Here is a 12,498-nt window from a genome sequence, read left to right on the forward strand (position 1 = left end):
CAGGTGATGAAGCTATTTTTCACATTGGCTCCTATTTAAGGCCTGCTGTGAGGGCCCGCTGTACTATGCTTTTATGATCAGGTTTCTAATACTGTCTTACTGTATGTATTCTGTTTAAACTGCTGCTATATGTTACTCTTTCGTTGTGTTGTTTTATATTATGTGGTTTAATTTGTTTTTGGATCGTTATGTTACTGTTATGAATGTTTATTGTCTCCAAATAAAGTTTTCTGATTCTGAATAATCATGTCAGATCAACATTATATATAATAGGTGCTCCAGAAAACTTCATGGTGAAGGTAATCGGTGAAATAAGTGAATAAAGGTGTGCCTATGTTTGTCCCTAAAAAGCACAAGCAATTAACAATGCTGACTGAGTAGCATCACAATTTACATGAAGAAAACTCAACATGTGAGTTCAGTTTTGCCACTGCAATATAACTATCAGTATGGCAAGTTAGAGTGTTGCCCTTTCGCCCCTTCAGATAAATTGAGACAGGATCTTCATCAGGACAATAGAGGAACCAACCTCTCCTCCTTGGAAATATCCTGGTACACTTAGGGGTGAATGTATGATTTATTCAGAATTCCGTTCATCATTTGTTTGTTTAGCACTTTTCGCCCTAAGTGGGATGGGTATGCCCAGACGTGGGTCCCTTGCTCCTTGGATTCAAGCTAGCCTGGGTGAGAGGGCTAATACCCAGAAACCGGTCCTAGGATGCTTGTTTCAGGTCCAGGAAGGACCTGGCTTGGCAGTTCGGGCTGGACTGTTCCCTTAAGGAACAGGGTCAAGACTGATTTGCATATGGATAGGTCTAAACTGGAGTGACCTAGTGAGCAAAAGAAAACTGGATTTAACCCAGATCTCTTGACTGGGGATGAATGTATGATTTATTCAGTATTCCATCCATCATTTGTTAGCTTGTGACTAACCACTTATGCACTATTTGACGGAACTGCCTAAAATTCGGTAGAAATGTAGTGCAATTAGTCTTCTCCTTGTATCTTTAGGGTTGAGCCTGCTTGAGCTGCATGCGCAAACGTGAGCAGCATGCACTTGCACATGTGCTCTCGCTTGCGAGACACTATTGTTTACAAAAAGGCTTGGAGCCCGCCCATTGCTTACCACCCGTTTGGCTTCAGTGTCACTGTTCTCTGCTGCCTACTATTTAGGCAGTGTTATAGCAACACTGGTTCAGGGAATAATTTTAAACTATATTTTTTTCTCCTCAAACATAAAACTGATATAGGACAATTAATTGAGGAGAAAATTACAGAAGATAAAAAAAAGTACCCACAACAGTTATCTGAAACACGTTTGTTATTAAAAAATACTCATAAATGACATAAATAATACAATAATCAACTGGTGCTCACGGAGTTACACAAGACTTACACAAATGAAAAGTACATATTACAATATAAACAAAAGACCATGGCAGAGGAAGAATTAACATTAAATAAGACTGTCAAGTGACCGTAACAGAACACAATATATGCTTCCTCTAAATTTGCCAAAGGAAGACGACAGCGTTTCGACCTTGTTAGTTAGGGCGTCATCAGTACAAAAAACAAACGTGGGAACAGCCATCAATTTAAGTCGAGGCAAGAGTAAGGATTATCTTGGCGTGCAGAGGTCCTAATACCACTTTTATCTGAACCTCCTCCGGGTTTAAGTCACCTTCCAATTTAGTACTGGAAATATTGCCAGCTCATCTCACACACGTCTCTGAGAATAAATTTGATGACGATGACCTAACATACCTGCCACATGAGTCTGTGCCCTATAATGTATACAGCTGGTGACCCTGTAAGGGGTTAGAAAATCACGCAGATAACTGGGGCCTTTCCGCTGTATGCTCCGGTGACAGAAACACAGGGCTTTGAAAAGAATTCTCTTTCCAGTTGGCAGCCAGTGAAGGGAGTCAAGGGCTTTCGTCATTGAGGCACGCCTCCGTAGATTAAGGACAAGGCATGCAGCTGCATTCTGAATTCGTTGGAGGTGTTACAGGCAACATTTTGGCGCACCCAGATATATATAGGACGTTCCCATAATCCAGCTGCGAGGTCACCAAGGTGTGAACTATTGTTTTCGTTGCTGATACAGGGAGGATGTCTAAGGTTTTCCTTAGCATCTTGAGGGTGCCAAAGCATCTCCCTGCTACCTTTCTGGAAAGTTTTGGATAGAGCCACACTCCAAGATTCTTTACCTCAGTTTTAGGCATGGGGACAGGCCCCAGCCTCTGGGGCCACCAGGCTGAGCCCCAAATGGAGGGAGATTTCCCAATGATCATGACCGCTGTCTTACTACCATTCAATTAGGCAGTTTTTGACATCCATGAGGCCAGATCATTGACACAGGAAGAGATCTGTATCGCTGACTCACTAGAGTCTTGCGCAAGGGTCACTACAAGCTTGGTGTCGTCCGCATATGACACCATCGAGATCTTGTATTTGTCCATAATGTCTGCCAGCGGGCCGATATACAGATTAAAGAGGGTGGTGCTCAGGATAGAGCCCTGTGGAACCCCTTGGAGGAGTGGCAGAGTTTTGGATCGATGAGGGTGCTGTGCGACCTGGAAACTATGGTCCTCTAACACACCTGGAGACGCCGAAGTAGTGGTTTGTAGGATACCGTATCGAAGGTGGCACTTAGTTCGAGCAGGACCAGGGCAACCATCTGACCGGCGTCCACCCGTCTCCGAATAGACGCTGTAGCAAAGAGGAGTGCTGATTCAGTTGAGAATGATACTCTAAAACCTGATTGTGTAGGGTGTAGAAGATTGTGTATGTTGATATGAGCCACTAATTGTTTATTCACAACCTTCTTTAATTTTAGAGACATAGGGGAGTAAAGAGATGGGACGGAGATCGTCCAACAGCTCAGGATTAGCTGAGGGTTTTTTTTTAAAGGTATGACAATCGCGTGCTTCCATGACCTAGGGACCGGCCCACATTTAAAAGATGTGTCTATAAGTTGTTACACAAAGGGTAATATCAGTTCTATGCCCTCCCTTATTCTGCTAGGTGCCGCTGGATCGGCAGGGGAACCAGATTTAATTTTTAAGACCACTTCCTTGAGCTCTGTCGTGGCGGGGGGAAGGGGGAGGGGGGGGTGTTGGACTCCCCAGGGGAGTGAACCCCAGCTGAATTGGTTTCTCATCTTGTCCGATAGAGCCATTACGGGCTTCCTCACGGAAGGAGTTGTATATAATAGATATTTTTTGAAGGAAGAAATCGGCAATCAGATTGCACCACTACTCAGAGCTGGTAGGAGTAATCAGTGTCCTCTCAAGAGATGAAATCTTGTTGAGGGTAGCAAACAGTTCCTTGGATGAGTTTTCTTCCATTTCTATTTTCTCCTTATAATACACTGTGCGCCTCTCTTTGAGTAGCGAATGGTACTTGTTTTGTGCTGTTTTAGAAGCTTCCTTAAATTCTTTGGAGAAGGCTACCCTCCATTTACGTTCTAGGAGCTTACAGCCTTGTTTAGCGATTCGCAGCCCTTCATTGTACCAGGGTACTGATTTAGACCCTCTCTTTGGAATCTTAGTGGTCCAGGGGGCTACCTCATCAAGTGCTTCCGTGATCCACTACTCTACTGAAGCGTTGGCTGAATTAATGTTGTTTCTTAGTAGAGGTGTTTTTTTTCTGAAGTGTGCTGGAAAAACTCTCACAAATGAACTTGGACCATTTCCTACGTGGAAGAGCAGAGTCACTTCTTTCGCCGGTTTTGGTTTAGGTAGGGGGAAATTAAATACTATGAGGTGGTGGTTGGACCAATGGATGGGGTTCGGTGGCTCAACCAAGAGCCCTGGATGATTCGAGAAGATGGGGTCCAGCAAATGGCCCGCAGTGTGTGTTAGCGCCATCGATTTAAGTTCTAATTGTAAGCTGGGCAGTTCTTTGCGTAAGGCTTGCGCCTCAGTCTTCAGGTGATCCTCCATGTGAAGGTTTAGGTCACCCCAAACCATAAAGGTAGTGTACTGAAGGGCAAGTTGATTGGCTAGTTCTGCACGATTTGCTGTGAAATCGGAAGGCAGCCCAGGTGGGCGGTAAATTAAAAGACCGCTCATAATAGTCATTTGCCCTCTTCAGGGTGAACTGGGCCGCTTTAGCACTTTCTATTTGGACTTTATCCAAAGTGCAGTTAAGTGACAGGCGAAAAATGATGGCTATTCCACCTCCGCACCTAAGAGGGCGATCTTGTCTAAGCATGCCATAGTCATTTGGGAGTGCTTCTAATATGTTGGGGGCAGAGTCCTCACTAAGACCGGTTTCAGTGAGAAACATGATTTCAGGCTGATGGTCAATGAGGAAAACCTAGATTTCAATGTTCTGTTTAGCAAGAAACCTGCAACTTACAATGGCGAACTTCATATTGTTTCGCTGGAATATCGGGTTACCTGGGTTGGGAGTAAAGGGGCAGCTAGTACAGTGTATGGTCTCCTCACCCACAGTGAGTGGTAGCATGACCCAGCCAGAGGCCTCTCCAGTGCCCTTAATGCATTCTCTGAATATCGTAGGGGCTGGAAAGGCAACAAACGGGCATAGTGGGTGGCCCCTGGCCCGTCCGGATGCGGACGGGTGCAGACGGGCATGTCTGTGGTACTCCTGAAGGCAGGTATCTATAGATTTGTTGGTACTGATATGTGAGCCTCTACTGTAGGTCTTTGTGAATAAGTATTCTGAAAAAGCCATACCTATTTGCTTTGTCAGCACTTGTTAAAAAGGCAACACAATTACCTGCAAAAAAAGAGGTGTTAACTCCTTCCGTGCTCATGACAAGCTCAGCTCGTCATGAGGCACGTTGCTCGTGTGCTCATGACGAGCTGAGGTCGTCATGAGCCGTGGAACGCTCTTACGTGGGGATAATTCCCCTGCTGGGCTGAACTTTCCACGAAAATGGGTGTGGCCATGACGAGCTCAGCTCGTCATGAGCACTATGCCTCATGACGAGCTCAGCTCGTCATGAGCACCGGGGCGCTGTGCGCGTCCCCCAGCACAGCAGGAGAATTACCCCCGCTGCGAAGGGGTTAATTTGAAGTCTGACTAATTACTTACATGAACGCCCTTGTCTTTTAGCCACCTGATTCAGAAGGCACTGTATACCCGCCCTGGTAGCAATTTCCCAGCTTACATTAGAATGTGGCACCCCATCAGGAATATATGAAAGTGAAATATAATCTAAAAGGGCCCGAAGACATTTCCCACCAAATTTGTATTTTTTGGTGATTTCAGCATGTGTTCTACAAATTGACCTTGGGCACATCTTTGTTTGCTGTACTGTTTCATCACTGTTTGATCTTATTACCTATTTATGAGGGTTACTTTCCCCACTGGTTAATGGCCCTTTGTCTAACGCTGCCTATGTCGGACTGTGGTGAATTAATAAATGTCTTTTTTAAAGAAGTTTTTTTTTTTTTTTAAGTTTGAAGTTTATTGAAGTATAAAGAAACAAAGACAGAAAATGAAGAAACAATCAAAGGTTATGAGAAAATGAGAGTAATCTTACATATGAACGAAGTACATTTAGGAAACTGAAGCATAAAATATGAATAAAATAAGCAATGAGAATGAGGAACATAGGAGGATGAGGAGACATCTTAAAAATATGAAAATAGATTAAAAATATGATAAAACATTTGCTCTAAATAACAATATGATAATCGAATAAATTAAGGTAATGCATTTATGGAGGTTTACAAACTTCAACCGTACGTATTGGAAGTGGAGGAGGAGGTTTAGCAACTGAGGATAGATAGTCAGTGAGGGGAAGCCATAAGAGATCACGTTTGATTGCTAAGGAGATAGGAGAGACAAAATTAGTGTCAAGTCGGTGATTAAAGCACACTGCATTCCACCATGCAGTAAAAGAAACATCCTTAGCTTGTTTCCAATGCGATGTGATATGGTGGAAAGCAATGGCTATGCATAGGTCAAGTAATTTGTGGTTGGAGTTGGACTCAACAAAGGTGGGGGATAGGGAACCTAAGAAAATGTGTGAAATGGAGAATGAAACCGTAAATTTGAAATTTTTTTGTAGCTGGGACCAAACTAAGTGCCAGAAACGTAATATAGGGGGACATTCAAATAGCATGTGTTTCAAATCAGCTGAGATGGATGTGCAGGACCAACAAGTAGATGGAGTGTCTGGGGAAAAGGAAGACAGGAGCAACGGGGTGAATAATAAACGATTATAAATAAAGAATAAGGTTTGTGTGGTATTTGCAGCCCTGGATGTACTGTGAATCTTGGACCAAATTTTGTCCCATAAAATGGTGGACCACGTGTGAGAGAAATCTTCTTCCCAAGCCAACTCAACCTTAGATTTTGAACGATCAACAGAGGATTGTAGAGATTTATAAATAAATGATGCAGAAAGAGATTGATCAATAGCATTAGAAATCGATAGATAAGTGGTAGGGATAGAGTTAGAGGTTGGGAGAGAAGAAAGATATTGAGTAAGGGATGGGAGTATCGATAAATATTGTTTACGGGATGAGGCAGGTAACGAGAATTGAGTTTGAAGATCTTGGAAAGAAAGAGGTTGATTGTCCGACAGAAGTTGCGAGATCCATTTTAGACCAAGGGAATGCCAGGATTTCCAATATAGGGAACGATTACGAATTTTGAGGGATTTATTATGCCAGATAGGTTGTTCGTGGGTGGAGGAGGCAGATGGGTAAGTGGATAATAAATATGGGCGGAGAAGAGAGCAAGCGTGAGAGATGATGGGGGAACATATTGACGACACCCTAGAGGTAAAGGATAGAACTTCTCGAAAATCGTAAGGATGCAGAAAAGAAGATTCCAATGTGAGCCACAGTGGAGGAATGCGAGGGAGATTTGAAGAGAGCCATTTCATAGATTGTTTTAATGAAAATGCGTTATGATACGACTTAAAGTGGGGAAACTTGACACCACCAAGGGATTTGTCTTTTTTCAGGGAAGAGAGTGCAATCCGAGATTTTTTGCCTTTCCATAGAAATTTTAATAGAAGGGAGTCTATCGATTTGAAATAATGATCTGGAATACGGATGGGAATCATGGAAACAGAATAGAGGACTAGTGGTGCTAACATCATTTTGATGGAATCTAGTCGGCCCCACCAAGAAAGGAACAGAGGATTCCAACGTGTTATTGATGTATTGATTTTGTGAGAAAGAGATTCGAAATTAAATTTAAGAGTGTCTGGAATACGGGGGGCAAACCAGATACCTAAGTATTTAATCTTTGTGGGTTGCCATGAAAAACCAGAAGAATCAAAGAGATGTTTTTGGCAAAGGGGGTTTAAAGGCAAAATTTCACATTTATCAATGTTAAGACGATATCCTGATACTGTAGAAAAAGAAGAAACTTGGTTAAGGAAGGAAGGTAGAGTTGTTTGAGGATTTGAGCAATAAAATAAAATGTCGTCAGCGTATACAGACAGTTTAGCTTGTTGTTGAGTACCATATTGGAAACCAGTAATCGTGTCATCAAGTCTAATCTTAGTTAGAAAGGGTTCTAGGGCTATAATAAATAATAAAGGAGACAGTGGACATCCTTGACGAACCCCTCTTTGGAGAGGAAAGTAATCGGAAGTCATACCATTTGCGAAGATTGAAGCATGGGGGCTGGAGTATAGTAGAGAAATTAGAGAAATAAATTTAGGGGGGAAGCCAAACCAATGGAGAGCTTGGAACATAAAGTCCCAACCAATTCTATCGAATGCTTTTTCAGCGTCAAGGGAGATAGCCGCAAGGGGGGAGGAAAGGGATGGAGCTTTACTCAGGATATTAAAAAAGACACGAGAATTATCTGATGATAGGCGACCCTTGACGAAGCCGGATTGTTCAGGACCTAAAGAAGTTTTTTTAATGTATTTAGTATTGTTATAGAGAAGTGGTTTTGTATGATGCCTGTGAAGGACCTCAAGTTTCGGATTGCTCGGGTCTGCAAATACTTTTTAAAAAATGCACTAACTAGTGTTTAATTTCTTGATCTATACAGAGTGAAGACAGTCCGAGTCCAAAGAGACAGCGCCTTTCACATTCAGTCTTCGAATACACTACATCGTCCCCTGCACCATCTCCACCAATGCGACCATGGGAGATGACCTCCAACAGGCGACCTCCTTCAGCTCGGCCTCACCTACACCATTTCTCGGGAGAGCAGTGTAATACACCTCTGCGCAACAGACGAAGGTAGATTTGACCACTTTTCCTTTGTTTTTAAAGATCTTTTAGCTCTGCCCTTGCCTATTGTTCCTTTAAGACCTAGTTACCTTTGGATGAATAAAGTCAGTGAAACATTTAGATGAATCCTTAAGAGCCAGCACCTTTGTCTGGGAGATAATCCATAGCTATTGAAACAAAGAGAGCACACCTTCTAAAGGCCTTCCCCTACCCACATGGCAGAACACATACAAATACAAGGTGCTTGAGAACTCAAGGCTTGACATCTTTCGAGTCATTATGTGGCAGCTGCATGGTGATTATTCATGTTGTAGGTCCAGTCCACGTGTCCATCCAAACTGAGTGCCGTGTGAGACGTGCTTTTGGCAGCTCATGCTCAGCAGTTGTGCCTCACTGCTTGCTACATCTAAAAAAAATATTTGGTAGAGGAGCACCACAGTCAGGACGACGTTCATTTTTCCCATCTGTTCAATCATCAATTGGATATAAATAGGGCAGCAAAATTAGTGGCAGCGGTTCCCAGTGGTGAGAGATTTCTTTGCATCCCAGTTATGGCTTCATTTTACACCCCAGCTAGGGTTTAGGAACCTTGGCTACCCCACTGCCTTAAGCGGCACTTTGTGGCATACTGTATAGTTTGGTCATCGGTTTTGGGGGATTAATGGTTTCCCTGTGGCACGCCAAATGTACTTTTGTGACCATTTTTTTCCAGTCTTGCTCTCAAGTTGTTTTGTTCCTGCAAAACAAACCTATTATACTCTCGATATCAAAAAGGTCTTGACTAGATCCAAGATGGGATATGTGCATTTAAAAATACAGGAGACCTCTTTGTTTAGCAGTTTCTCAAAAAAATATCTTGCCCTCTTATCTGTATTAGTTCTATGTACGCAGTTTAGTTAAGCTCTGGGGTCACCACTGCCTGGTAACAGAGTTTTCTTTTGCGTTCTAATATGTATTTTGTATGTAGGAAAACACATTTCTTCACACTTTATTTCCCATAAAACTAGTAGCATGATTGGTTTTCCTGCTGGAGGTTTCTTTGGGTAGACCTTCTTGCTGTTGCAGAGAATGTTAACATTCATTGCTCTCATTGTGCATTTTCACAAGTGCTGCATGTTTAATTTTAGCAAGCATTTAGAAGGCAAGTGTGACTTGCTAGGAAACTTGGCCACTCGATAAGTGAGCCTGTCTTTCAGGAGCACCCATACTGCATGTTCTACTAGAGAAAAGGTGGCAGCTAGCACTCATCACACTCTGAAATTTTAATCGATGACAAGTTATTATTAATAATATGCTTTTTGAATGCACTAGTGCTTAGATGTCACATGAAGGGCAATTCCGAAGTTGAGCCAGTCCGCAACCATAAATGCCTAATCTTCTGCCCATCGCTCTGTAAATTCATGTCCTTAAATTCGCGCTGCATGTTGGGAGCATGGTACGCAAACGCTACTACATTAAATTAAAGAATATATTGTGGACTGCTAACATGTAAAGATGAAAATATTTGTGATAATTGTGAGCAAATATTGTGCATCATACGATCTTCACTGTTAATCATAACCGTAGAATATTCCTCCCTTGTATGTGGAAACGGAGAACACATCTTTTTAAGAAAAGAATGTCATCAGCCATATTTTGAATTGGAGGTGAAAACCTACAATTTTCAAAAAAGCAAGTCGTAGCAACATAAAGGAAACGGGCCAGGGTCTTCTATTTTTTTCTCTCTGATAATAACCACATTTAAATAATAGAAGAAGCCACATTGCAACATCTAGCAAAAGACTGTACGAAAGTGTTACATCTGACGAAGGAATATGCAGCTGTTAAAACTGAACAAGATTGAAAAACATACACTGCTCCTTTAAGGAGCCACCTGGTTTCATCTCTCATCATGTACTAGACTAGCAGTTGCCTCAGTCTTGGTTCTCTTTTTTTCTGGCTCATGTGGGGTGGATCTCAGAATAGTTGGCGCCTTTTCACCGTATTTTATTCAACGTTTCTTATCAGAATTGAGTTTAAAACTGCTTCACTCGATCTCTTAAACATGTTTGAAGCTTGTCTCATCACTTTTTTGTATGTCCTGTGGAAGGAAGAAGACTGTTTCTGGCATTTTATGTGTGTTTGATCTGCTTACCCAGCTCTCATTCGGTCAAAAAATGTGAATTTTGGAAGATTACAAAAAGAGCATGTCAGGACCTTGAGGGGCTGCACGTGAGAGGGATGCTAAAAGATCTCAGTGCAGAGGATGAGAAGAAGAAATGTTGCACGCTGTCCCAATAATGTGCCATTTTGTACTGAGTCTGTGCACGCTTCAGAAAAGGACCCCTGAAGAGGGAGTTCCAGGGGAACAAGTAATTGCCACCGATTGATCAAGGCACTTATAAGATCACCGGTTATCATTGTACATTTTGATGTCTGAGCATGAGTAGGTACGGACATCGTACACATCTAAGGCCAAGTTAGGTGCAAGGATAACAACTCTGAGAGGATACCATCCACTGAAGACTTCCATGGTTTCAAGCCTACTGAAATTGAAACACTGGCTGTCTCCTCACTTGGTGTCAAAAGACCGTGGCAAAGCATCCCATGTCGAGGTTCTCCTCACAACCCTCTAAGATGGACCTTAAAACAGTCGACAGCATCTGTTTTTTTTCTACTGTCTTTCTGGATGCCTTTCTTCTCACCAGGTACCACTTGAACCGTAGTGTCTTCCCTAGAGCCTTAACTGTGATCCATCATCCATCAGGAAGATGCCTCTGGTTGTAGTGCATCATAAACTCCGGCTGGCCAACAGAATCATTGCACCTCTGCTCTTGTACACACTACAAGACGACTTAGGAAAGGTCTCTCTCTATCCAGACATTATTACTCATACTCCTCTTACACTCCCACACTACCGGCCTCCTCGTCAACAAGACTGTCTGTCACCTCAGCACTGTCTATCATGATGTGGAAGAGCGATGCTCAGTGTACAGACTGCGGTCCCTCAGTCCCGTCTTAGTCATTATGAAGATGTTGCAGTCTTGATCTGTTTTAAGTCCTTCCTTGCCTTTGGTACCTGGCTTTAGGGAAATTGTGGGGGAGAAGTGCGCCAAAGCTATTGAAGTGCAGTACTTATGAATAATACCCAGCATATATGCGCCACAAACCTAAACTAGAATCAGTCATAGTTGTAGTCGAGAAAAACCTGCAATGGCCTCAAATGATTCAGTGCCTACAGATATGGAGAGAAAATGTATTGACACAACCAGTCATAAAGTTTATGGATCCAGAGCAACCATGTTCAATGCAACTGGCACCCAAGCGCTGCTAGGACAATGTCATTGAGCCCTATGGGAACCCTAGCCATTTTCACAGAGGAGCTCCCAAAAGAACGGAAACCAGATTTAATGTCTTGCAAGCAGTTCATCTAGTGTCCAATCAAGGGGGATCAGCTTACCCATTGATTCTGAAGACTTTTAGCACACCAGATTTTACCAAGGTATCTCCTACAGGTTCGAGGCATGTGGGCTGCTGAATTCATATCTGTGCATAGATCGCCGCCTAGTGTTGGGTCCGGATGATTGCACATTGTTGTCCTGGAAGAGTCTTCGAAGTATCACGAGATAGGTGGCTCCTCCCCTGCACTACAGTGCGCATGGGCATCCACTCCATCTTCAGATTGTTTTTTTCCGCCATTGGGTTCGGATGTTACTATCTTAGCTCAAGTTAGGAATACTTTCTACAAGGCCAAAAGGCTTTCGATAGCGTCGGTATCGTTTCGTTCGGTATTGGTGCCTTTCTTCTGGAGGACATAGAGGAATCAACAAGTTTTTCTTTCTATACTCTACCCGATCTTCGATCTCAAATGGAAAGAAGTCCATTCAAGAGGTGTCCCCTTTGCAATGCAAAATACCCGCACATCGATGTCCACCCGGTGTGCAACAAGTGCCTGTCCCCAGACCACAACGAGGCCAACTGTATGGCATGTGCCCGGTTCCGGTCGAAGAAAACTCTCAAGATTCGACGCGCGGCTTGATTGGAGTCAAAGAAGTCAGCGCCTGTTCCCGTGAACATCTTTGGAACCGAGGATGGAGAGGTCGTCGATCTGGAGGATCAGGAACACTGCTCCGATCCGGCTTCGGGCCATGACTCCAACTATGACGCCGAAGTCGAGGAGGTGCAGGACGAAGAGGAAAACGTCGCCGATGAGGTAAGAGACGACATGGAGGCCCTTAAGCCATAGAAGATAGCTCGGGCGAAGAGCTAGGCCAAACCGGCTATACGGGGGCCGAAGATGACGCACTCAATAAGGCTCAGGTCATGGGATCGCCACTAG

General features: G+C 43.2%; 1 protein-coding gene across 2 annotated transcripts in view; it reads left to right on the forward strand.

The window, feature by feature from the left end:
* Positions 1-12,498, forward strand: part of RNF38 (ring finger protein 38) — a 759,966-nt gene that overhangs the window by 414,626 nt on the left and 332,842 nt on the right. For both annotated transcript variants that reach the window (XM_086961661.1, XM_086961662.1), the window contains one exon: positions 7,996-8,189. In XM_086961661.1, the coding sequence (XP_086817787.1) occupies positions 7,996-8,189 (194 nt within the window). The remainder of the gene's footprint in view (positions 1-7,995; positions 8,190-12,498) is intronic.

This window comes from Lissotriton vulgaris, chromosome 3_1 (genome assembly GCF_964263255.1).
Source record: "Lissotriton vulgaris chromosome 3_1, aLisVul1.2, whole genome shotgun sequence".
Taxonomy (NCBI): domain Eukaryota; kingdom Metazoa; phylum Chordata; class Amphibia; order Caudata; family Salamandridae; genus Lissotriton; species Lissotriton vulgaris.